This window comes from Lactuca serriola, chromosome 1 (assembly GCF_051521515.1).
Source record: "Lactuca serriola cultivar US96UC23 chromosome 1, Lser_US96UC23_V15, whole genome shotgun sequence".
Classification (NCBI taxonomy): Eukaryota; Viridiplantae; Streptophyta; class Magnoliopsida; order Asterales; family Asteraceae; genus Lactuca; species Lactuca serriola.
In genome coordinates this window covers 112,402,034-112,429,551 of record NC_136408.1, presented here as the reverse complement: position 1 = coordinate 112,429,551, position 27,518 = coordinate 112,402,034, and the positions used below count along the sequence as shown (strand labels likewise).

General features: G+C 34.3%; 1 protein-coding gene across 3 annotated transcripts; it reads right to left on the bottom strand.

The window, feature by feature from the left end:
• LOC145097443 (disease resistance protein At4g27190-like) lies at nt 1-27,221 on the bottom strand. Of its 3 annotated transcripts, none has more exons than XM_079035009.1 (6): nt 27,002-27,221; nt 25,856-25,906; nt 3,837-6,784; nt 2,575-2,937; nt 1,306-1,977; nt 1-210 (listed from the first exon to the last, which is right to left on the bottom strand). In XM_079035009.1, the coding sequence occupies exons 3-5, from the start codon at nt 6,744-6,746 to the stop codon at nt 1,306-1,308; spliced, it is 3,945 nt and encodes a 1,314-aa protein (XP_078891135.1). In that variant the 5' UTR covers nt 6,747-6,784; nt 25,856-25,906; nt 27,002-27,221; the 3' UTR covers nt 1-210. The 3 variants fall into 3 exon arrangements, with proteins under 3 accessions (XP_078891135.1, XP_078891138.1, XP_078891146.1); XM_079035012.1 differs by having other exon boundaries at nt 1-205; XM_079035020.1 differs by lacking the exon at nt 1-210 and having other exon boundaries at nt 1,156-1,977.
• Between the last annotated feature and the right edge of the window lie 297 nt (nt 27,222-27,518).

Here is a 27,518-nt window from a genome sequence, read left to right as displayed (position 1 = left end):
TCATAGGTAAATGGAGAGTAAATAAAAAATCAAGAAATGTCAAAGTAATTTCAAGCTTACAAGTTAAATTAGTGAAGATTGAAGAACTGTAGCAAACTATATTAAAGAATTCAATTCAAGACAGATCGTTTTTGGTGCATTGTAGCCAACTATATATATATTGAAGACCTGCAGTAGCAATCCACAAGTGTGATGATAAGCCACTCTGCACTATACACCAGAAGGAGAGGATAGTTTAAGACATCATTAAATGAAGGAAGAAACCTTGTGAATAATGTCAAAACCCAATAGTCCTTGTGATTGATCACTTACATTAGGACTTAGTTCTTTTTGAACAGAGAAATTTAATTAAAAAACTCTAGTAAGAAACTAGAGAAAAGGAAACATGACCATACTTAGTGGAGAACGTATATTGGTATAAGTTCATATTGAGACATATTTAGGTGTCTCGTGAGTATGATGGGGATAATTAATGTGGAAAAACACCCATTTTTAGTATTATTTAGCCAACTTACTGTATGCTTGAACATGAAAATTTTCTATGAGTGTCCATCCAAATGAGATCTAGTTAAGCCTTATATCATTTTGTGGTCTCGGTTTTAAGTCTTAAAGGAGCATTTATAAATATATAGGTGTTTACCCTACCGAAATGGTATTTAAGACTTTGATTTAGAAGCAAACATTCTCATAATATTTGTCAATTATAGGTTTTGCGATCTTGTTATGCTCTTTCAAAGTGATTGCATGGTTAATGTAATTCTTGTTTTACTCTAAAGTATTGTTCAAAATCAGAATATTTCCATATTGCTTGTTTAATTAAAAGTTTAGTGTTAAGACTCCTATTATCATGTAATTTTCAACAACACATGTTTTGTTCATTTTAAACTTTCTTTGTGAGAAATCTTCGAAGAGCAGTTACAAATCCGTTGAATATTCGTTACAAATCCATCACGAAACCATTGACATTCCATTACACAGTCTGATAATTGTGAATTTAGTGTAAATTCATGGGTATCGGTTTAGTTACGATTTTGTGAAGGAAATTGCCTTTGGAAATGAGTTATTTTTTTCTAATAGTTACGATTTTGTGACGGAAATTGCTTTTTGAAAAAAAAAATTTCTAACAGTGCAACCCCTCATTTTTCTTTCTGGATCTGCTACTAATTTCACTTTATTTCTCACATCCGATATGAGGGTTTGTGTACATGGGATCCAAATTAGTGAAACGAGATAAGAAAATAAATACATTAAACCAGTTTAGATTATGAGACTTAAACCTTTGATTGGAATATAATGAAAGCATACCTAATGAGCCCCTCTTGAGGCCAAGTGCCGCATGGTACTGTTGAGATCTTTATCACCCAACCAGCTCCGTAGATCATCAACCACAGCATATTTGAGCTTTGGTGTGGTCACAGAACCTTCAGAGAAAGTGTATATTTCTGGGCAACTCTTTATATTCACATGAGTTAGTTCTGGTAGTTCCATGTCACATTTGTTATGGGAGAAGTAACTAAGATTTTGCAGAAATGCAAGATTCAGTTCTTCTAGCTTGTTGAGAGATAGAACTTCTTTCATTTTTCCATATGTGTGCTCATATCCAACTACTTCCTCCATCATCTTGCAACTAGATATATTCAAAATCTGGAGATTTGATAGACCCTTGAATGTATAAAAAGAGCACAAATTTGTCAACATTGGACACTCATGGACAAATATACATTTCAGCTTTCTGATTTGTTCCTGTGTAGAACCCCACACCTGTTCGAGAGAATCACACTTCTCCACTTCTAACTTCTCCAAACTAGGAAATACTGTTTGCAAATCCGATGGAAATATGTTCACCAGTTTGTGACATTTCTCTACTCTAAGAGATTTTAGCTTACCAAACTGACTCATGGGAAGTTCGCTGGACCATAACTCCTCAACACTGTCAAGTTCAGAGACTTCTAGTGTCTCGAGACTAGGAAATGAGACCTAATACAACATAAGTAGGAGATAATAAATGGGCTCATTCTCAAAACAGTTTATAGACATGGGAGAAATGGATTAAATAATTTGATATGACTGTTTTAATTTGTAGATTAGTTGATGTGGAAATATCTTTTAGGATGATCATAAAAAAACGGGAAGTAATTAAATATAAGTAAAACAGCCATCTTTTCAACATTTATCAGTTGTCGTCAAATGATTTTTTTTAAATACACTATTTTTTCATTTTGCAAAACCATTTTTTTCACAAAAAAATCAAATAAAAATATGCATCCTAAAACTATAGTGGGGATCACTGAAAAAGCAATTACACAGAAAAAGTATTTTGTGAAAATACATGGTTTGTTTTGTGATAACCATTGAAAAATTGGTCATTTTGTAACATTACCTTCCCATTTTTTGTTATTTTTGTGATCACTAGCATATTTTTTAAGCTAATATAAACTTGTATATGCACCACTATTTTGTACTTGATTTGAAATGCATGGCTAGTTTATTTAAATCGTTCTCACCGATTCATGATTCAGTCAAAGATTTAAGCTGATAGATTAATATATGTATGTATGAACAGTTCATAAATACCTTGTCATTGAAGAGAGAAGATGTGCGACCTGTAGTCTCTTCAGGACAAAATTTTCTGAAATGTGTTAGCCAACGGAGTCGTAAAACTCTCAGCTGGGGAAACTCAACATGATCAATTCCTTTGCAGAAGAAGGTGAGCTTGTTTAATCCAAAGATGATTACTTCTTTCAAGTTGAGGAAAACAATCCTTTCTTCCATCGTAGTTACTGATGGACGTTGGACTGAAATCACTTCTTCCATCATGTGACAAAATTGAATGTAAAGTCCTTGTAGATGTACTAGATTGGGAAGGTGACCACACCAAACATGCTTTATATTGCCCATGTTTGTGATTGTTAATTCAGCCAAGCTTGAAAATTCAACCTACATAGTTTTAGATTGTGTCAAGAATATCTTTAAAGTGACTTAACAAACATTTGGAATGATAGATAATAACTACAATTAATTAATGACAAATTGCATAAAAGATGTTAAGTTTGTACAAATTTTCAATTTTGACATTGTGTTTTTTCTTCTCAGTTAAGTCACTAAGTTTACAATTTTATTCCAAATTTAACCAATCAAGCAATTTTTTCAGGTATTTGATGTTTCTCACTTGCTGAGTAGACATAAAACTGATATGACTTCCACATATGACCCTAATTGGCAAAAATTAATGTTAAATTAAACCCTTACGTAGATCTGTAGTCACTTTCCCTTATTTCTTCTTTTCTTTTCTCAAAGCATCATGATTTTGTACGCTGGCTTCCAAGTTGGCTCAAGTTGTTCATCATCCCAAAGTGGTGTAAGCAATGCAAGGAAGGTTGTCGATGGTAACATCTTCTAGAGGAAACCTTACTTGCCTTGCTTACACCACCCTGGGAATGATAACCACTTGAGCAATCTTGAGAAGCCGGTTATTACACAAAATGGTAATGCTCTAAGAGAAGAAAAGAATAAGAAATAAGTGAAAGTGAGTACATATGTACATAAAGGTTCAAATTAACCAAAATATTTGCCAACTAAGAACATATGTGACGCATCAACTTTTTGCCTAGTTAGCAACTAAGAAACATAACAAACCGGTTGATTAGTTAATCATGCAACAAAATTGTAAACTTAGTGACTTAATTGAGAAAAAAAAAGGCACCGTCGAAATTTTATGTGAACATAATGTTTTTTATGCAATTTGCCCTACATTAAATTTGTGAAAGTCTCAATAAACTAGAGTAAAGAACATAGTATAATTCTTGCAACAAAATATATATGGAAGAGTTAAAAACCTTGTGGTCGACTAGAGATTGAAAGTTTGTGCCTCTCTGGTTGCCTTTGGAAGCCAGATTGATCTCCTCAGGACAAAAGGTATGAAAATTCTGTAAATATTCAAGCTTTAATACTCTCAGCTGAGGAAACTCAACTTGCAGGTTGATTCCATGGGAGAAACAAATGAGGCTTGCAATGTCGTTCAAGATTAATTCGGTTAACTTTGGGAAAACAATCTTATTTTCAATGGTACTTTCCAATGCTGAAGGTCTCTGGTTCAAAATGACTTCTTGCATATTGGTACAATATTCTATATGAAGCCTTTGGAGATGCTCTAAATTATTTGCAACTCGGTATGTAAACAGATGGGTCATTTCGGGTAAAACTGACAGATGAATCTTGCGTAACTTTGAAAATGATCTAATTGGTAGCCCTTTTCCATTGTAACGTATAATTCCCTTCAAATGCCATATTTTATCCATACGAAGTTTTTCCAGATTATTAAACACACCATTACCATTTGATGTGTTGCTGTAATCTGAAAGATACTCTATTCCTTCACTGTTGCAAGATTCAACAGTTAAGTTCTTGACTTGCTGAAAACCAACTGTATCTAGTTCCTTTAGAGCAACTTTGATACCATCACCAGTCAAGAACACCTTCTCGGTGTTGTTAGTTAACAACTTCTCGATACCACCACCTAAATGTGTATATGTACTCTCAAGATTCAGCAAAAGCATCCTGTTATTGAAGGATCGTCTTTTTTGAAGATGAACTCCTACAGAAATTACATACCTTTGCAGGTTTTCAAAGAGGTTGTAATTAGGTAGGAACCTTGATGATTTAATGCGAATCCCTAAATATTTCAAATTGGTCAAGGAATCTAACTCAGTAAGGCTTGCATCTCCTTCTTCTTCATCTCCCCACCATTTTGATCCTGTATCTAGCTCTTCAAGTTGAGACAAGCTTGAGATAACACCAGGTGAAATCCTTTCAAGCCAGCGGCAACCACTCATGTCAAGAAGCCTTAATTTTGATAATTTTCGTATCTCCTTAGGCAACTCTGTAATATCACAGTTTCCAAAGCTCAGTATTTCAAGATTCAAGAACTTGTCAGTCATAATATCTCCGATATTTTCCATTTTGCAGTCCATACACAAAGCATAAATGTCTCTTGGCAATGAAAAGAGGATTGTTGACAATGATAATAGAGACATATTCCACAGCTCAACTACTCTTACTTTCTCCATCCTCTCAAACATGGTATTCAATTTCTCTACAGAGAGTTTTGGGCATGCAAGTTGCAGAAGTTCAAGTTTTCTGAAATCCAATCCACGAGAAGGAAGCTCAGATAATTCATTTGATACAACTGAAATGGCATTATAGTTTCCATATGTCATACCTCTAGGCCATTTATCCTCATGTATCACCATTCCACTAAATTGTCCTGTGTTTGATTCCAATCTAGAAGCCACAGATATTCCCACAGCACGTACAACATTGTGTACCTTCACAGTCGACTTCCTATCACCACTTACCAATAGAAAACGACGTCTAAGCATATCAGTTAGTGCATATACTCTATTTCTTGCTTCTATTAATAAGTGGACGCCTTCAAAGAAATCCAACCCAATCCCACATCGTACCAATGCTTCAAGTGGGACATTTGCATATTCTGGATACAGACAACAAAGGAGAAAGAGTCTCTTAGCTTCCACATCCCCTAAAAGATCATAACTTACTTCCAGAGATTGATAAACTTCTTCTTTCATGCCTTCAATATTTGATGGTACTATACACCTCTGTAGTTTTAGAAGGGTGTCATCCCACACTTCTTTCTTTTTATCCTTTAGTGCCCTACCTAGACATACTATTGCAATAGGTAAACCACCACACCTTTTTGCAACTTTAGATGCAGTTTCACATAGATCAGGATCATTCAGCGAATCACCAACCATTTCTCCTAGAAGACTAAATGCTTCTGATTGTGTTAATACGTCAAGTCTTAAAATGTCTTGGCATCCGATTGCTTTGCATGCATCTTCACTTCGAGAAGTCAAAAGTACTTTGCAAGTCTTATATTCTTTTCCAAATGGAATTCCAATACATTTCAAATCAATGTGTTTCCATACATCATCAAGTATCACAAGAGTCCCCTTCTTGCTTTGGAGTAGCCGTTTCCATAACTCATCAGCTCTTCCTTCAAATCTTGGATATTTGAACTTTAATCCCAAACATTTTGCGAGATCTTCTTGAACATTCTTCAGATCGTGTTCTTTGGACACCACTGCCAGTACGATTTCATCAAACAATTTATCTCCTTTTACACGCCTTGCAACTTCGTTCACCATTGTTGTCTTTCCTGATCCTCCCATACCACATATACTGATAATTTGTCTTGTGTCATCCTTTAAGAAATGCATCAACTGATTTATGGTAGGTTCTCTTGATTCGAAGTTTTTAAAATCTCCCATAGATCTGTCTCCTACTGCAAGTGGAGGGGCTGGGTATGACATCTTAAAGAACGTTTCGGCTTTTAATTTGGCAGCATCAGCCTTCTCAGTCATCTTCTTTGCCTTCTTACTTAAGATGTATCGTTTTTTGATGCTTAGGAACCAACCATTTAGGATACCCTTGTTTTTTGGAACTTCATATTCGAGAATTCTAGTAGACTGTTCATAAATTCTGTCCACATTTGAAAACCACTGTTCAACCTCAGGCGCAATATTTTCTCCATTTCTTCTTGCTTCATCAACTTCTAGTTGGATACCTTGTGCTTTTGACATTAACGTGCCCACTTCTTCCATTAGACTTTTAATGTAGTTGTTATAGTAAAGCACGTACTTTAGGTGTCGGCCAGTTTCAACAAAAAGCTTTTCTCCAATTTTAGCTAGTATATTAGCAGCACAACCTATTACCACATCAACCATCTCTTGAGAACTGAGATTTGCACTATCTTTAAATCCCCCTGATGAAAAAACAACAGCAGTTCATGATAACCTCAGACTGTTATGGTTATGGCATATTTAGTGGTAATATTAGTATTCTCCTTTAAGATAGTAAGAAAAAAAAATATTGGCATTGCCCCCCTTCAACAAACTAAGGGACTGGTTGTTGTAGTATGATTAACCATCTTTTCATATTTCTACAAGATAAAATGTACAATGATAAAGTTTTGAAGTAATATTGGTTGTAAAACCTGATATTTCACCTTGGAAAAAAATGTTTTTCTTTTTCTTTTTTTATTAATTTTTTTAAGAATATGTACACAACTATATATTGGCATTTGTGGTCTATTTATGTCATATTTATGGGGTTGTGTGATTCTTCATAAGCAACATATTGGATCTAGTACTCTGAAGGAGGGGAATTCGTAAGCAACATATTAAACAATAGATATATTAAGTCCGAGCTACACACAACGAAAGTGGAGTTAATATTGCGAAAGACAACTTTACAAAGGACATCCACTCTTCATTAGCAAATATTAGGGTTTAAATACTTCAACAAATGATTCAAACAATTTCACACACTGAGTAATAATACAAATATAAAACAAGTATCACATTATGTAATGTGGTTCATACAATCGAAGTGATTTACCATATGCAGCACCCCATGGTTTATTCCGGCTAACACGGGTATAGAGTAAAATGGTGAATCAATGCTCCATAACTCAACAACCTCGGTAAATCAAAAGGCTAAAATCATTGGGAGAATGAATATCTTGCTCCTAAATACATGATCAAGGAAATTTAGCATGTTTAAATATTGAGACTTTGGTCTTTATCAGTTCTAGTTAAGAACTATCTGAATAAAGGGATCCAGACGACCAAGTCCTTAATGAAGAATGATCTACCAAAAGAAAAAGGAGAAGTCCTTCCGTATACGTAGTTAAGAAGAAAAACAGACTAATGATATCGTTTCGTATACTTTTCTAGTTGCCTATAGATTAGTAGCATTTTATTTCAGTCATGATCCATCTAGTTCTCTTTTTACCAAAGTTTTATCGAGCTCTCAATATGCCTCTTCACATTTTGGAGTCTGGTTTAGAAGTAGAAACCAAATGGGGATTCAATATCAGTTTGATGTGAGCTTAAAAATGTCACCACACACTTAAAAAATACATAAATTTATTGTGAAACTACTCACTATGGATATTAGTGGGTTCGATGTAGATTTGGGTATAATTTAGTTAGGTTGGAACGAACTAAAATTATTTTTTGCAATATGATGGTTTAAATAAAAATACCCAAGGGAAATTAAATAATTATTGACGGCAACCAAAAAATAGATCAGATTTGGAATTATCTTTATGACTAAAGCTCGAAAGTATCTTGAGAGAAGATGTGCTTCTTATTTACCTCATGTTATATGTAACATTTATTTTTTTGACAAGAATTATCCTTTATGATTAATCGTTCAAGTTACCAAGAGTAGAGATCTTGAGTAACCACGTTACAAAGCTGAAGCATGTAGCGGCCCGGCCACATAGATCATTTAAGTGGCGACGCGGTTAACTATAGACAATGATGTTGTGGCGGCTGGATTGAAAATCGTATATCTCACGCTTTGGGCCCTATTTAATGGTACAAACTTCTATGGTTCCTTAATTAGAATCATCAGCCTCCTTCTCCTTTGTCTAAACCCTATCCTCCATCTTGAATGTTAAATAGCTTATGATGTTCTTGAAAAGAGTTTGAAGACGAAGAAAGCTCATGAAGCTTGAAGAGATAGGTTCAATCGAGCTTTCCACCTTCATGTCACTTCATAAGAAATGTAAGTGTCAAAGTGTGCTTCCTTATTCAAATTGAGGCATTTATCTAAGGCATGTATGAGTTTTTGTAAAAATTGGGCCTTGGTGAGCTCTTGTTCTTTGAGTATAAGCAACTCCAAAACTTTAGTTGGCAAATAATTATGTTTCTGGACCTTAGGAAGAAGAGAAAGGTGTTTTCTTGGGTTCCTTTGCAGCCATGCAATAAATTATTGACTTTAGTGTAAAAAATCTTTTTATGACTCTAGATTTGGTAAGATCTATCCCTTCGAATAGATAAAGTTGGAAACTTTATCCATTACGTCGTTTATAGGAATTCGATTTGATGATATGAGCCTTGATCTGAAGATATTAAGTGCTTAATGAATGAGTTTATACCAGCGGGAACGTGGCATGGTCAAGGACGACTAGAACGTGGTAGTCAATAGAGTCACTTGTATATTTTTTCGTGATTAGATCACAACATGGCCAAGGATTGGCCACAATGCGATTGGATGTTGACCGTTGATTTTTTAACCGGTTTGAGTTTTGGTCAACTATGGTGTGATTATGTCTTGAATTGAGCTTTTAAGGGCAAAATGGTCTTTATCTCAATAGTATAAGAATAAGTAGGACAATAATGTTTTGGGATGAAAAGATATGTATTGTACCCTAATGGCTAAATCAAGGTTACATATATATATATATATATATATATATATATATATATATATATATATATATATATATATATATATATAGGGGAGTTCAGACGAACTTTACTATTATGTGCACTATGTAATTATGTTATGTAAATCAACGAAAGCCTCTTAAGGGAGGGAAGTGTTTGGTGATTTAACAATTGGAGAAAATCCTCTCAGAAAGGGAATCTAGTTGTTTTGGTCCAGATGACCATGTACCGTTGGTCGAAGGATGGACTACTAGATAATAGCCTCTTAGCCGAGGGATGTTCTAGTTGTACTGTGGTAGTATGTTGATCACCAATAGCCTCTTATACGGAAGTGTGATGAGATGATCTATGTTCTATAGATTAACCTCTTGGAGGGAAGTTCTAGACATAATCGTTAAGAGTATGCTAGCATATGTTATATGGTATAATGTACCGAATTGTTATTGCATATGATATGTATAATGGGAGAGCATTGTGATTACTCACTAACCTTTAGGCATACAATTACTACTCTATGTGTTTAGTTGTAGGTCTTTCTAGTTTGAAGGGACATGCCAAATAGTTTATACATTCTATGTTACATCATGGTTTTCAAAACTAGACTTAGCTTTCACATTTTACCACAATTATGTTGATATGACGTGCAAAGATGATCTTATGATTTATAATTGCTTATACATAAACCCTTTGGTATCAGACCCGTGGGTGAGAGAATTAAACATACTCCTTAGTGTGCTTAGACTAAAATCACTACAACCTTTCAGACATGAATTTGTTTTCTAAACAAAAAAAATTAAGTAAATGGGACTAGTTTTGAAAATATAAGTGTGAGGAAATGTCATATGCCTTGAGGAAGGTTAGTTAGTCATGATTATCGAAAGAATATGGCACTTTTGTGATGAAGTAGGCTTGTATGCCTTATTTGATGATTATATGCAAATTAGTACATGCTTATATATTAAGATCTAATTAGTTCCATTAGACAGCTTGTACAATGTCTTCCATGATTATACATGTTAGTGGTCAGATTAAGGATCTTTGCATAAGTAGGGTGCGGGAATTTCCTATAAGATTAGTTGCTTAACTGTTAGCTTACTTGGTGTTGGAAATTTATATTTGTATTAATTAAATGTTAAGTGAATGAGTTCGAATTGTATTCCCCTAGAAATAGATAGTCTTATCTTGTTAGGTCTAGCCTTTGTTGTGCATCTCTTTTTGGATTCCAACCGTTGTAATGTTGGATCTCTCAGTCTAAGGATTGCCTAATTCTAGTTGAATATAGTTAGTGTTCATAACATAGTTCATTAATGTTGATAGAAGTTTCTTTCACCTTGGGATAACAGGATAGATTGGGATTCCTAGTGATCTAGGAAAACTATTAGAGTGTGTTAGTGTAGGCATATGTGTGAGAAGAATCTTAGAATGAGAGTTGACAAAGATTATTTTAATGCATTCTCATTCGAGCACATGAATATGTATATAGAATGTTGTTAGTAAATAGTGACTTGCAAACTGTGATATAATACTTGGTATGATCACGGATAGGAATGGAAGGTTATATATGCCCATACTACTGGAAGCACAAGATTGGTACGAGGACCAGGAAGAGTCGAACACGTTCCTAAGGAACTTGTAAATGATTAGACAATTTGATATAACTCTACCTATCGATCGTATGATTATGGAAAGTCACGATGTGAAGGATTACAGTATTGTTTCAAACCTAGGTACCTGAGGATTTGGGTTTGGGTGATGCAAACATGTTCAAGCGATTTGTTTTTGAGGTAGGGTGGACCTAGTTCAAGTCTTAGCTCATGTTGTGAGACTCAATAACATAGAAATCGAAATGATCGGCATGAGGATTGCAGATTTTGTTAGTACTGATTAGCCAATGGCTAGACGTGTCACTTGCTGTGACGTAGTTATTTCAATATCCCAGGGAGATGGGAAGAAAATAGACTCTTATCAGTCAATAGGTAGCTGATAGGGAAAACATTCTTTCGCAATAGTTTCAGCCTTGAGGAAAAAAAGTATGAATTTTTGTGGATCATTTACACCTATCAGTGAAGAAACGTGGACATGTGAATATGCAGATAGTTTGGCAGAAAATGTGAAGACCATATCGCAAGTCAACTCTTCGGCTCACTTGAGGAAGGAGTGGTGCCTCTAAGGAAGATTGTGCACATGAAACTAGAGAGTTTGGACTGGATGTCCAACAAGGAATTTATGGCCAAGTATTGAATCAAGAAACAATATTAGTAAAGAATTTTGTGACTATTGATGTTCTTGGTAGGACAAGGAAGTCGCGGTTGTGAGGATATATGTGGGAAATTACTTTAAAGAGTTGTGATGTGTCTTTAACAGGGTGTTTCTTTCTTGGATAAGTGGATGATTACATCGGTAAGTAAAAGGAGAAGGAGGTGTATTCTACTTCGTAAAATAGCCAAAGCACATCAACAAACGTTGCCTCTTATTAATCTAAAGAATGGTGTGAGACCAAGGATACGTCATCATGACCAATGTATTTCGATTGGGTTATGGTGCTTGTTATATTCCGATCCACTCACTTCCGATCTTAGCTTGTTGACTCATAAGCAAGATATACAACTAGATTCTTATTGAATGGAAATAGTTTCATGTTGCTTTGGAAGCATGGAAATGTTAGAAACATTCAAGTGTTATTTTAGTTGTGAAAGAACCATGCTTCACCATGCAAAATTGGGTTTACATAGACTCCAAATTTTTGGCTTAGCCGTATAGTCTATTCTTATCTGATATGATTCTAGTACTGAGTTAATTATTCAGAGGGATTTATGATTCTATTATATGTATGGTCCTAGAAAATCGATGATTTAAAGTATTAATTGAGCGGGTTCAGGGCTATTATATTGTAGGCGAGAATTAGTGGCACTTTGAACCCTAAGTGGGGTAGAACTGGTATTTTGATTAGAATTCGAGTTACAGTTTGACTATCCGCTTCAACTTTATTTGTCAAAAAAATCTACAATTCGAGTATTCGGGGCTATTTAAAATCAAGTTTATGGATTCGAAAAAAGATGGAAGACAATTTATCATCGGATGGCTCCTTGTTACAAAGTTTTCACTGTATATCTCTCTAGGGTTTGCTGGACTGTCATCCAAGCGTCAAATGGAAGGAAAAAGTTGATTAGATTATAGGTACAACTCGGGTACCTGAGAGGGCTATTGGCTTCATGGATGCATATATTGTCCTTGCAATATAGGATTTGTTGGAGAAGCGACTCACTCTAGCCAGTAGTTCCCTTGGTAGTGCAATGTACTACCGAAGGAAAGCAGCTAGGTAACTACGAGGGTGTTTTTGGTTTAATGAGCTTGGTTAGATCATAATAACGATCAGTTATTTGGGACAAGTTTTGGAAATTGTTAATCGGCTTTAGAGGACAAAGTGTGTGCCTTCTTTGCAAAATGTTATGGTAGCTATCATCATAAGGGTGTGAGTAAATGGGTGGTTGAGAGCACCCTTTTAATGAGTTATGACTAGTATATTTTGGTCCATACTACTTACTTATCTATGCCGTCTATCATGAACAACTGAATCGTTCGGGGGGGGGGGGGGGGTATATCATGAAGTAGTAGAAGTGAGTAAGGATGTGATTCTTTGTCGAGTTCTTTGTACTAAGGATGTGATTATTTGGATATTCTTCATTAGAAAATTTTGTGAGTTAGTAGGGTATCGTCATTGGTTGTCCAAATTTTCCAGATTTAGCTTCTGTCAATTTGGTAATTAAGTGGGGGGGGGGGGGGGGTAACCTCAATAGTTTAAGGTCCGACAGTTGTTCTGTTGTTTGCAAAAATTGATAAGTAAGATTTTGTGTGTCAATGCTAATTGGGATTTAGGGTATCTATGTCATCTCATGTGTTAGAGGTGGTTGGTTAGTCGTATGTCGAGGATTATAGTGAGAGTCTCCTTGATGGTATTGGTTTTGATCCCACCAAGTTTCAGTCTGCTCTATTGTGAGTGATTATGAAATCTTCTCCACATTAGGAGTTTTGAATCGATAGTCAAATGTTAATGATCTATTTATATTTCTACCTAAGATTTGGAGCCTTATAGAATGATTGTTGGTGGACATCTGGAATTGGATCGGCAGTTGGAAGAAATGTTTGTTGTTTGTAGTCATGAATGTGCTTCAAAAGGTTTCCTTTTTGTGTAACACACCATTTTCACCTTGCAGTTTAAATGACTAATTACATAAAAAATACATTTTGATAAAGGACTATTTATGATAGATATTCTTGACAAATGTTGTAGTAGTCGTAAAAGCGAAGTCGTACATATAAAAAACACCCAAATATGACTTCTTATGAGGAAGTTGTGATTTTTAAAAGTTTCAGTGTAATAGTGTAAGAAATAGAAACTTAAATTAAGATCAGTTGATTGTTAGGAAAAACAATCTAAACGAGAGTCAAAAATCTCATCCATACCTATTTGTGGATATAAAGATACTCAAGAACCGATATCGTATGAGAGAGTTATGTTTTTTACATCGACTTTCATTGTTTAAGCCTATAAAAATATAACTTTAAAAATAAAGTGAAAATCAGCTGATGGAGTCTAAACGAAAGTTGTATATATCGCTGAAAGCTACGCATGGACATAAAATGCATCCAAAACAAAGCTCATACAGGGAAATTATGCAATTTTTATGAAAAAAAATTATAACGCCTGTAGTCGCACACGTTGGCAGCTTGTGCGGCGCACCCTAATACACCACCAAAATTGCGACACGTGTCAACACTCCCGATGAGAAGTGTGGGGCGTAGTTGGTCTGTGCACTGTGTGCTCTCTGTTTTTTCATTATAGATATCGGTCATTTCTTCTTCCATTCCCACACCATCCAATCTCTCTTAATTCTATTATTAGGGTGCAAAGCTCTTCATTGGATGATGTCTTAGGATTTACTTTATTTGATAACTAACCTATAAATACATATACAATATTCGTTATATAGGTTTGAGAGAGCTGACAATGTATATATAGAGAGAGAGTATTGTAGTAAGCAAGCACATGCTTCTACATTTTTATACTATTCCATTGTCTATACAAATTGTGCTTAAACATTATATTAGGTCTAATTGTTGATACATTGATTCTTAATTTCACATTTGTCATCTTCTATGAGATCTTACATGTGGTATCAGTGCTTAATCTTTAATAGTTAACAAATTTTTCAAGACCAATGATCCTAGATGGCAACTTTCATTTGTAATCAAATTAAAGATTCAAAATATTTTGTGAGTCTCTCCGATAGATCTATTTACCCTAATAACATTTCCTTTATTTAGCCCAAATCTCATGATCAATACTATTCATCTTGATTTTTATTGGCCCAAAATTATCCCAATCACCTGCTTAGATTTGTTCGTGCATCAAAGTGATTAAGGCATGAACTATTTCTTTTGGATCGAGCAAATGATTTGATCTTTGAATCAAAATTATTTTCTTCTTCTCGCTCGTAAACATTGATTTGATTCTAATTCTTGTTGTTTCATTCCTTGATCGAGTTCATCAATTGATTATATCTTGAATGTATTTTTATTCAGTCTCATCTATTCCTGTATTTTGAAATTTAATCGATTAATTGGTATTCTTTTGCTCCATATGGTTTGAATTGATGTTTGGATGAGGGAATCGAATCTTGTGATTAAATTGATTCGGTGAGAAATTTCAGAAAATGATTAGCTAATGATATATGGTGTAGAACAAACGATGAAAAAGACGAATTTAATTGAATAGATATTTTGATATAAAAATTGATTTGGATGAAATTCACTTGGTGTTTCTCGATATCAGTTTTTTGAGTCAAATAGGCAAAGTCATAGTTTGCATTATTGTTTATCTAGAAACAAAAGAGGAAGATGAACTGAAACGAAATGTTGTGATTTGGGTGTGTGTTTTGCAAATGGAAGCTACCTTTATAGATGTATGTTTTCTAATCATAACGAAGGGCTAATTTGAAATTGATGCTGGTTAAATGTTTCCTCTTCAATGGAGAAATAATTTTGGATTTGTGATTTAAGGGCTTGATATAGAATGAAAGATGAAAGATTGGCCTTGCTAGTGGGTTCAAGTTGAAGTTTAGGATTTTAACAGTGCATTTCCGTTATGATCCAGGAAGTGGTGATAATGGGATTTTGGTTTGTGAATATTGGTTTTCGACAGAGAAGGGGTGGACGTTGATTTTCGCTAATTGGTTTGACAATTGCGATCCGCTATTGATGTGTTTGAATTATAAAAAAAATTTGAGTTTGCATATGACTGGTATATAGACTCGAGTCGAGGTTTTTCATTCAATTGTGGTTCCATGGTATAACCAATATCAATTTGGAAGTTGATTGAGAAGATAGCTAAAGTCTAAGGACTAAGAGCGAGTGGTCAAATGGTTGGTAGCATATGGCTGGATAACGAATTTTTGATTCTCAATTGGGAAGTTATGACTTTGCTAGTGGTTCAATTTTTATTGATGTAGTTTTTTTTTTGGAAGGTCAATTAGGAAGTTATTCATTCGTTATTGGGTTTGAAGGCTTGAGAACGAAAACATATTTTCGATGGGAAGTAAGTGGATCGATAGGAAGTGAATGGTCGAATGGGAATCCTATATAGTTCCATGGGAAGTGGGTTCCTCACACTTGTTTATTGTGGTTTGGATTTATTAGTTATTCTCATTCGTTCTTTTGCATCTGATCTAATTTGGGGAATAAGGACACACAAGATACATAAATCGTCCCTGAATTTTCAAAAATGTGACACCTTTTACCTAGAAACCAAAATCTTTTCACATTTTGGAGATTTTTTGGGGGGATTTCAAGATTGTTATTTTTTGTAAAACATTTTTACAACAGCATAAACATGTTTTGTTTATTTTTAATGTAAAAGTTGTCCGAGAAGTCAAGATTACATAAATTGTCATATTTTTTGTGTGTTATGGTCTCGAAGCTTCAAGTTATTTGTCTCAAATCTGGGAAGGGGGGGGGGAGGATTTTATTGCCAACTCCACATTAGGCACATTCTCATTCCCATTTGGAATTTTATAATCATATTTTGATTATAAAAGGGGGGAGAGATTATGATATGGGTATTCGAAATCGAAAGTTTTTGGATATTCATATTTCCGAATGAACATTTATGAAAGAAGAGCAATATGACCTTGAAGGGAGATTGTTTATGAAGTGATTCAGATTCAATTTTCCAAAATGGTTTGTTTTTATGAAGGGTTTGACTTATTGAAGATTTTTGGTGCGTATTTTTAAGGTCAAGGGTGGCTAATTTGCCTTGGAGTTTTAGATACCCAAGGACCTACAATTGCCTCTTCGCTCTTGTTTCTTTGGATTGTGATGTATCACATTCTAGAACAGGGGGAAGCGGCGGGGGGGGGGGGGGGCTAAATGCAAAGACAATGCAACCAAGGCAACTAGCTATAGACATGACAAAAAGCCGCCAGAAGAGGAGAGACAATCATACTGATCGATCATAAAAAAGAGAGTGCCTTAGGGTCTCCCACTCTAAAGTGGGATTTCGTTTGAAGTTTACAAAAAATACTAGTTCGAAAGGCTCGTTTAATGTGGATTTCAGGAATGGGTGCGTCCTCTCAGCTTTAACTTGTCGCTATCTCAATCATTGAATTCAATTTCCATTTTTTTTATTGTACGAGTGCTGAGGGGCTTCTATATAAAGCGAAAGCCCTCCGGACAGAGGGAATGGAACCATTTTCTCATATGAAGTCTATCACCGGTAGGGCGAGGGACTTATTTCCTTGTTTTTAGGTTATGCAATAGAAGGGGGCTTGCGCTTGAATTGAAGTAGCGCCTTTAGAATATGAGTAGGGCTTGATGTGTGAGTGAGAACAGGCTCCAAGAAAGGTAATACCCAACAAGTAGACAACAAATAAACGTAGACGTGTCATCAAAGTTTCATATTAAGATGGATTTGATTTTAAGCCTTCTCTTTTCTTTCTTTACAAAATTTATCTTTCTATTTTAGCACCCTAATTCTCTTGTTTGTTGGCTTTAATACCATGAAAAATTTTTATGGTGAAATTATTCTTCGCCACTAGTGGCAAAAAAGTTCTTGGTAATTAGCAAGGGCGTAGGAATTACACTTCCGACATGGCAATAAGCAAGTTCCTTCTTCTGCGAATATGAGATAGACCCACGAGACTAAATGATTGTGGGGATAGCGAAAGCCCTTATTCAAAGATATTAGTCAGTCAAAAGGAAGAAAGAGACTACGAGTTGTTATTCTAGTAGACATAACCCGAAAGCCACGCAAACTAGACTCCTTGGTCTTACGAGCCGCTTATGCTAACTCAAGTAGGTACAAAGAGGGACATCTTAAGCAGTAGAATCGAGTGATGCACTTCATTGACTGCATACAAGTTTATGAATAAATGAAATGGCGTCATCTATTGTAGCGATACAAAGGTGTCAGCACCCACTCCTGCACCCACTCCTGGGCAAAAGAATGCTAAGGCCACAACTTACTCCTTCAATAGCAGATTCAATAGCAAAAGAAAATAAGCATGGCCTGCTACCACAAAGATATTAAAAGATCATTAAAGACTTGAAAATTTGTTTATTGCTTCTACATTTTTGTCACGCTTGAGGTCTTTTTTGCAATGTTGCAATTTTTGGAAACTGAAGATGGGTAATCCATTCCAAGGTTTGGGGGGAGAATATTAGGGTGCGAAGCTCTTCATTGGATGGTATCTTAGGCTTTCCATTATTTTTTATAGGTTATGGGTGGAGCTAGCCTTTAAATACTTGTATAGTATTCATTATATATGTTTCAGAGAGCTCTCATTATATTGATGAGTAGTGTAGCTTGAGAGAGAGAGAGAGAGAGAGAGAGTATTGTAGTAAGAAAACATATGCTTCTATATTTTTTTTACTACTCCATTATATATACCAATTGTGCTTAAATGTTAGAGCGGGTCTTATCAACTATGAATTGATTCTTAATTTCACATTTTTCATCCTCCATGGGATCTTACATCACTCTCAAGGCCCGATTTTCTAGCGTATTTTTGGGAGTCTTAGGAACTCCACTTTCATGAAGCTCTGAGGCAAAGAGTCAGACAGATAAGAGTGCTGGGTATTAGGGTGGATTTTATTGCCAAATCCACATTAAGAACTTTTGCATTCCCATTTGGAGTTTCACAATCATATTTTTATTATAAAAAGGGGAGAGATTATTATATGGGTATTCGAAATCAAACGTTTTTGGATATTCATATTTGGCGAATGATCATTTATGATTAAAGAGCGATGTAACCTTTTAGGGAAATTGTTTATGAAGTGATTCAGATTATATTTTCCCAAATGGTTCGTTTTTATGAAGGGTTTGGACTTATTGAAGATTTTTGGGGTGTGTTTTTAAGCTCAAAGATGGGAAATTTGCCTTGGAGTTTTGGATACTTAGGGACGTAAAATTGCCTCTTGGCTGATGTTGTTTGGATGTAATGTCTCACATTCTAGATCCTAGATTATAAGAACAATGAAGACTTCATGATTTGTTGATTTCTTCTACATTTTTGTCATACTTGAGGTCTTTTTCGCAAAGTTACCATTTTTGGAAATTGTGACTGAATTGATAATGGATTAATAATGTAGTTTGTTATAGACAAAAGTCTCTGTCATGAAACATAATCTTGAACATTGAGATTGGCATATTTCCATGTCTCATGATGTTGAGGCATAGCGCCCCCGTGGGGTTTGTGGGAGTACCCCAATGGTCTTCGGAAATTTGAATTAGTTACATTAGGAAAAAGTCGAATTCTAGTAGGCAATTATTATAGGATTGAAAATTTTTATCAGTTTTTGAAACCATTGACTATGCAATTAATTTTGAGATTTTCCTAACTAATTCAGAAGATAAAATCCTAATATGCCATGCATATATACGATTCCTATTTTGAGAATTAGGTAGAACGCTTGTTAGCTATTCTTTTTCTTGAATGAACTCAGATTTCTCTGGCGATTTGGATTGTTTTTATTTTCCTACATACACAAATGTCCTTTTGGATTATCCTATACTGTATTTTCTATAACCCAGGGATAGGGTGGAAATATTAGTTCGGAAAGTGAATCTACACGATCCCCAAGGAATCCATTTTTCCACCGTTACCTTAATATATCCTTCAACAATCGAAATAATATTCTTGTAAGTTGGAGATGGCAGAATCAATTCGTAAGTTGAACACCAAGTTCATGAAACTTGAAATGTTTTAAGTCAATGATTTCAGGCGCTGGAAGAAAAAAAGTCTTGCTCATGATGACCACACTGAAGGTTGCGTATGTATTGAGTAGTCCAAGACAAGGAATGGTGGAGAATGAGACTTTGGAAGAAACTAAGGGAAGAAGAAAGTGGGACAACGATGACTACATCTACAGAGTTCATATAATGAATGGTATGGATGATTCCTTATTCCATGTCCATAGTGAGGCTAAAAGTGCAAAGGAGTTACGGGACACTGTAGAATCAAAATACATGGTTGAGGATGCTTCTAGCAAGTAGTTTCTGCTTAATGATTTTAATGACTATAAAATGGTTGATTCAAGATCTATCATTGAACAATACAACGAACTCCTTCACATTTTGGGTCAATTCAAACTACACAACATGAATATGGATAAAACCATTTATGTGTCATGTGTAATTGATAAACTTCCACCATTATGGAAAGACTTCAAAAATAATATGAAACATCAAAAGGAGGAACTTTCTATGGTTCAACTTGGTACTCATTTGCATATTGAAGAATCCCTTCATGCACAAGAGAGTGAAAAAAAAGGCAAAGTTCAATCTAGGCAGTCGTCCTTTCATGTGGTCGAAAACAAACCACGAAAAGGAACAACAAAGGACACGACAAACACAAGCAAGAAGTTGTCCCAAATAATTCCAATAAAAAAAGGAACTAGTTTGTTGGAGGTATGTCGAAGAAGGTCATTACAAGCGTGTTTGTCATGTGAATATTGGAACAATGGTGCTGGAAATAGTGGAACCAATAGAAGTGGAAGCATGTCTAAGGACCAATTTAAAGGAGGTCATTTTTTAACTAACTTTGATAATCCTGAATAGCATTACATTTATCAAGTTTCGTTTATTCTTAATCACGCTATGCACATGATGATGATGTTGCTTAGTGGATCGACTATGGTGCAACAACGCATGTATGCAAGCATGAACGGTTGTTTGAAACTTTATCATCGCTTAAAGATAGATATGTGTTACATATAGGAGACGATTCTTTCAAATCTATTTGTGGTATCGGTGTCATTAATCTTGAATTTACTTATGGAAAGACTGTTAGACTTTTTGATGTTTTGTTTGTTCCTGAGATTCAAAACAGATGTTGTAGTGGTACATGTTTGAATTATGATGTTTATAAAACGTTGGTATATTCTATTTGGAGGTAGATTGTTTATTGGTTTTGGATATTAGAATAATAGGATGTTTTGTTTGAATGTTATTAATAAATTGTCACCTATTTGAAATCCTGCTTTTGTTTCGTCATCATCTTTTTCTAAAATTGATGAATCTATGCTTTGGCATGCCACATTGAGTCATATCAATTTTAGAAGGATGCATGAAATGTCAAAGGATGGTCATATTCCACCCTTTTACATGAATCTGAAAAAAAATATAAAAGATGCATGCTAACAAAAGTTACAAAAAACCTATTCAATATGTTACTAGAAAATCAACTACTTTGGAAATTGTACACAACGATTTGTGTGATTTCTAGTCAACTCCATCTTTATGAAAGAAAAAGTAGATGTCCACATTCATTGATGGATGTACTTGGTATTGCTATGTGTATTTGCTTAATGCTAAAAATGAAGCATTCGAAAATTTTAAAATATACAAAACTGACATGGAATTGCAACTGGACAATCCAGTTAAATGTATTAGAATGATTAAGGAGGTGAATATATGGATCACATATACTTCCAACCAGTGAATATCATTCATGAAACCATAACACCATACTTCCCCAAAAAAATGGAATTGTCGAATGCAAAAAGCAAGTTTTAAAAGAAATCGTAAACTTCATTCTTTCTTACTTGAGGTTAAGTAAGGGATTATGGGGAGAGACCGGGTTAACAACCTACTATTTTTTTAACAGGGTTCGAAATAAAATGAACAAAATAGTCCCATATGAACTTTGGTTGAAGGAAAAGCCGATTTGAGCTCTTTTCGGTTTTGGGATGTCGGATAGTTGTAAAAATCACCAAGCCGAAAAGAAAAACTTTTGGAGAGCATGGAATAAGTTGCGTATTCATTGGTTATGCTGAATATTCCAAGGCATATATGTTTTACCTAATATAACCTAATGATTCAGTACCAGTCAACACCGTTATCGAGTCACGAGATGGAAATTTTGATGAAATGCGTCTTGCATCAATTAAAAGGCCCAAGGATCTAAATTTTGGTGCTAATAAATGCAAAATCCAGAAAGTCAAGACGGTGTTGTTTTACCAGAAACACGAGAGCTTCGTAGTAACAAAAGGGGTCAAATTGTAAGATTTATGTTCCGACTTCCAACTATACTTGGGGGATGGTTCAATGGACGAACTTGGTATTCAATACTCTTATTGTTATAGTATTGAAAATGATTTTAAGACTTATCAAGAGGGAATGAAGCCTCAAGATGTTTTTTGGAAGTAAGCAATTAAATAAAAAATGTCATCAAATATTGAGAACAACACTTGAGTGTTGTATGATTTTCCTCCAAGTTATAAACTACTTGGTTGCAAATGGATACTCAAAAAGAAAATGAATGTAACTGGGACTATCGTAAGTACAAAGCCTTGTTGGTCATTCAAGATTTTCGGTTAAAACCTGGTGTTGACTGTTTTGATATTTATGCTCCGGTTGTGAGTATTTCTACCATTAGATTTTTTATTGCATTGGAAAGTGTCCACAATGCTATTGTCCATCAAATGGATGTTAAAAAACCTTTTTAAATGGTCAACTTGCTGAAGAAGTTTACATGAAACAACCAGAAGGCTTTGTTATGCCGGGTAAAGAGCATATGGTATGTAAATTGGAAAAACATTTGTATTGGTTGAAACAAACACACAAACAATGACATAAAATGTTTGATGAGGTGATTTTGTCATCTAATTTCATGTTAAACCAATGTCACAAATTTTTTTTTATAGAAGATTTAATGATGTTGTTCATGCAGGTGTGATCATTTGTTTGTATGTAGATGTCATGTTGATTTTTGATACTGACCAAGATCAAATAGATGAAACAAATCAATTGTTTTCATCTAAAATCTCCATGTAAGACTTCGGAGAGGCTGGTGTAATTCTTGGTAGAAGAATTAATAGGGTGAAAAAGGGCTTAGTAATGACTAAAAGTCATTATATAGATAAAATTCTCAACCGATTCAACGTTAGTGATTGCTCTCCTGTAAGCACTCCTATGGATTCAAGTTTGAAATTATTGTCTATCACTAGAATTCCTATTGCTCAAGTTTCCTATTTTACTAATTATGAATGGCGTGGTTTCGGTTGAGTTTGTAAAATCGCTACAAAATTTAGCAGATAACTTGACTAAAGGTTTGACAAGAAACTTAGTACATAAGTCTATTACTAAGATGGGATTAACGTTCATTAAATTCTATAATGGCGAGACACCAAATTCCCTTCTAATATGACATTAGGAGTTGAAGTCAACATGGAAAGCTCACACTTATAGATTGGAACACATAAAGCATACATCACAGTTATATGTTCGGTTGTACAGTTGACCAAGTTGAAGTTTAACTTATTAATAATTCATTTTGATAAAATGTGTATACAAATAAATGAAGTAAATGAATTACCTATGTGATTGTGAAGTGTAGCCGCATTTTAATAGGTTAGGGGGTTCGCCTTGATAAAATTATGAGAGGGTTAAGACACACAACTTTATAATAGTGTCAAGTTCTATTTCACTAAACCAGTAAGTATTTTTAGTTGAAGGTATTTGGTTAGGTTGAAGGGTTCACTTCTTAGAACACATTGATTCTCTAGTATTTGAATTGTTTGATACTAAAATGTGAATTCAATCGTGTCGACATTTTCATTATTGTACTTGTTTGGTTCGTTTAGATAATTTTATGTTTATTCATGCGTTACACTAAAATGGGGGATGATTGTTTGTGATTTTTGTGTCACATGGAATTTTATGTAATTGGAACTGACATGTGAGCTAAAGGATTTATCGTTTGTACTTTATATTATATCTTTTGCAGAATGCGGAATGCATGCATATATAAGATCGAATTATAAGTCGGTACGAATGAAATATAGAGTTTAATGGCGCAGACCCACCGCGGTGTTTAGGGCAGTGCTCCAAAACTTCTTCGGAAATTTGAATTATTAATTATATTATGGAAAATCCGAATTCTAATGGGTGATTTTGGTAGGATTGACAAAATTTTGTCAGTTTTGGAAAACATTGATTGTGCCATTAATTTCGAGATTTCTTTAACTAATTTAGAAGATAAAACCTTAATCTATGATGCCTATATATGGCTCCTCTTTTGAACCGTAGGTAGAACCCTTCTTAGCTATTCTTCTTCTTCTTGAACGAACTCATAATTCTATAGTGATTTGACTTGTGTTTGTGTGCCTAGATACACAAGTTTCCTTTTGGATTACCTTAGACTTGATTTCTTGTAACTCAGACATAGGGTGAGAATATCAGTTCGGAAATTAAACAGAGACGATCCACATGGAATTCGTTTTTCCAACATCACCCTAATATATCCTCCAACAATCCCATGCATGCATATGGTTCGGAGCATATTCAACAAATAGTGATAACAACAATATCAGGAATACAACCATAAAGTTTACGTATTTGAACACAAAACGTAGTGGATGGATGATTGAAATTAAACACATGGTTGTTGGAATGTTGAACAAAAATCAAATAAAACACTTAATTTGCAGGAGATATTTAATGAACTTATGAAGAGATTGGTTCTTGTACAAGTACAATACAAATGGATACAATAAGAAATCTTTATTTTTTTGTACACAAACCTATCTTGTTCATAAGTCCATTAAATCTTTCCTACAAATTATGCATTTTATTTGATTTGATTCTAAGAAAGTGGTATCTGAGCCATTTCGGTTTCGGTTCAAGATTGAAGATTGAGTGAGAACAACACGGAAGAATCTTAAGGAGAAATTGAAAAAAATAAATCTATTCTATGGCTTCTCAAAATGATATATATCAAACTCAACTTCCAAAAATTAGAGGAAAGAATTGTCATATTTGGGGCATTCAGATGAGGATAGTTTTCGAGTCTCAGGATCTTTGGACATCATCGAGAATGGATTTGAAGAACCAGAACAAACTGATGATACAAGTTTACAGCAAATTCGTGAAGATAAAGAAATGAAGAGGAAGGACAGAAAAACATTATTTATCATCTATCAGGCATGGATGACCACATTCTTGAGAGAATCTCAAATTTCCAAACATCCAAAGAGGCCTAGGATATGTTATACAAAACTTATCTAGGAGAAGATAGAGTCAAAGTGGTGATATTTCAAACTCTTAGTTGTGAATTGCTGATTACTACAACAAAGTTATAGTTTTACTCAATTAAATGAGATTGAATGGTGAAACTCTTGAAGACAAGAGGGTTGTAGCAAAGATTCTTCGAAGCTTTACAAGGAAATTTCAGTACATGGTTCTTGCAATACAAGAGTCAAAGGGCTTGCACATAAAAGCATCTCTTTCCTCTAGTTGGATTGTCCCTTTAACCTTCTTTTTCATCTATTTCATGCAACTATCAGTTATTGTTTATGTCTGATATGATCTCCAACAGGGTAGGTGATTAAGTTTGAGCACGATGATTAGGAATGTTGTGGAAGAAGATGTAATAGTGAAGGGGATGATGAATTTGGAAGAGAATTGATGTGCAAATGAGGGTAGACTAATGTAGTGCACTGTAAGTATAATTCTGAAATATATAATCATATCCAATTGTATAAAATCGCAATATTCTTCAGAAAATCATACAAGTATTTGTGTGCTTGAGGGACCGGAGAACAGCAGAAATCAAAAGTGTGTGCCCTGATTGGTGCCATATATTGAAGAATCATTTGGATGGTCGTTGACCCGAAACTAGATAGAAATCAATGATATAGTGTGATTGATGCTTCGAGTACATATACCTTAATAGATTTCTGATACCATGTAAACAATATCTAAGATTAATTAAGTTATCAAGTGAAGAAGGGGATGGAAATGAGCCATGGCCATATTTTCCATTCAACTAAATTCTTAATCGCAATAATTTGGAACTAGGGAATTAAACTAAACCTAATAGAAGGAGAGATACATAAACTACCACTAAGTATGCCAAAAATACATATACAAACCTATGTTTGAAACAATCTGAAAATATACGCTAACACATATATGACAGTGGTTGTATCAGGATTACTGAAAAAGCACGTCCACAAATAGACAAAAAGCCACACATCCTATGCATAAAAGTAATGTTGTTATTCTTGGTAAATTGAAACTCATAAAAGTTACATACCTTTAGAGGTAAGTTGATCACGTTCCAAATGAAGTGGACTTCTGATTAAACCTATATATACCCCAATATAAAATCATTATGAGATACAACGGATTCAAAAGAACTGCAGTACACTTTAATTAATCAGCAGCTATAGTGAATGTTACAAGAAGAATGTTCCAAGATCTGATAATTTGAAGAAGATTGACGTTTTGTTATAAACTTTTTACCTAAAATAACTTGTTTAAATGATATGAAAGGCGTATATCAACATATAAAATTAAATGGGTGATGATTCCAAACCCTAGCGTTGCTCTTGAGATGTTATATTAAAGTAAAGATACTCGAGGTTGAGAATGTTACCTTACTTCTATAATCTATATATAGGATTTTTTGAATGGCTCTACGTATAGGATCCCTATAGCCTTTTTAAAACTTTCATGTTCAAGTCAAATGCTTTCAGCTTTTCATTAGGATCATGGTTTGAATACATTTTACCTTTTTTAAGTTCTTTCAAAACATAAACCACACAATAATATGGATGGCAAGCTTGCTTTGGTCTATTAAAATTACTTCACCAAATTTTAAAACAGAATATGTGAGCTTCTAAACTGATTTTGGCGTCTGTTTTAACATATTTCAGATAAAGGAAAAACAGAATGAATACTGCTTCACATATGTTGGATCTTTGCAGTTGCTCAAATTTACAATCCCTAGCCTGATCTCAGTATTGTGCGACATAGAGATATTTGTGTGGAATTTTCCAAGAAAGAAAGACAATTGATTACGTTTATTTAGGGAGATTGCCGAGGAGAAGAAAATAATTTGTTGTTCAAAAAAATAGAACGGAAATAGATTTAAGCATGTTGCTACATCTAACTATTTTAAAAAATTGGAAGTTTGACCATGCAAATTTTGATTACAACACCAAATGAAAATAACAACACCTTATTACAAGTGTTACAAAAAAGACATCATAAAAACTTGTATGTAATAGTATTTCAATTAGTTAGTAAAGTTAGATAAATTGAAAACTCAAATATTTAAACAGTTTGATCAGTTTATTTAGAGTAATCCACATAGAAGATAATACAAACATAGAAAAGGTCAAAACCAGAAAAAATGAAGACAAAATCGAAGAAGCTATATTTAGCGATTAATCTTTACCAGTGTTCGATATTCCACCTCCTTTGACAACTTGAAAGTGCTTATAGAGACGTGATATTTGTCCATTTTTTTCATGGATGTCCTATTATCTTGTAGTATTAAGGTGGCTATATATATTGTGGCACAATTTCTGTGGGTTATGGATTTGGGATCTTGACGCACAGTGACGGGTAGAACAAGTTTGGAAGCAGGAATGAGTGGGTTTCGTTTTGCTTGGCAGTGAATCAAAGGATCAACTTATATAGGGAAACAAGTCTATTCTTTTGCATAAGTTAGAAAAGTGTGCGAGATTCTTTTATAAGCCAGTTACGTCTTTTTCCTTTTTCTTTTTATTAAGGTGATACTTTATTATTCTTTTTAAAAAAAAAATGATTCTAGCAATAGCATGTGACTTTTTTAAGAATCTTTCAGCAGTAGGTGTATAATTCAAGTATTTATGTAAACAGCTTTAACTTAAGTTAGGAACTTGAGAAACTCTGTTGGACATCTAGTTTAGTTTGTTCAATATTCTTGTCTT

Coding starts and splice junctions, on each gene's coding strand:
- LOC145097443 (XM_079035009.1), bottom strand. CDS start 6,746: ATGGTTGATGTGGTAATAGGTTGTGCTGCTAATATACTAGCTAAAATT. Junction 2,938..3,836: donor AATCTCTAGTCGACCACAAG/GTTTTTAACTCT, acceptor AAAACTATGTAG/GTTGAATTTTCAAGCTTGGC. Junction 1,978..2,574: donor CTTCTCTCTTCAATGACAAG/GTATTTATGAAC, acceptor ATGTTGTATTAG/GTCTCATTTCCTAGTCTCGA.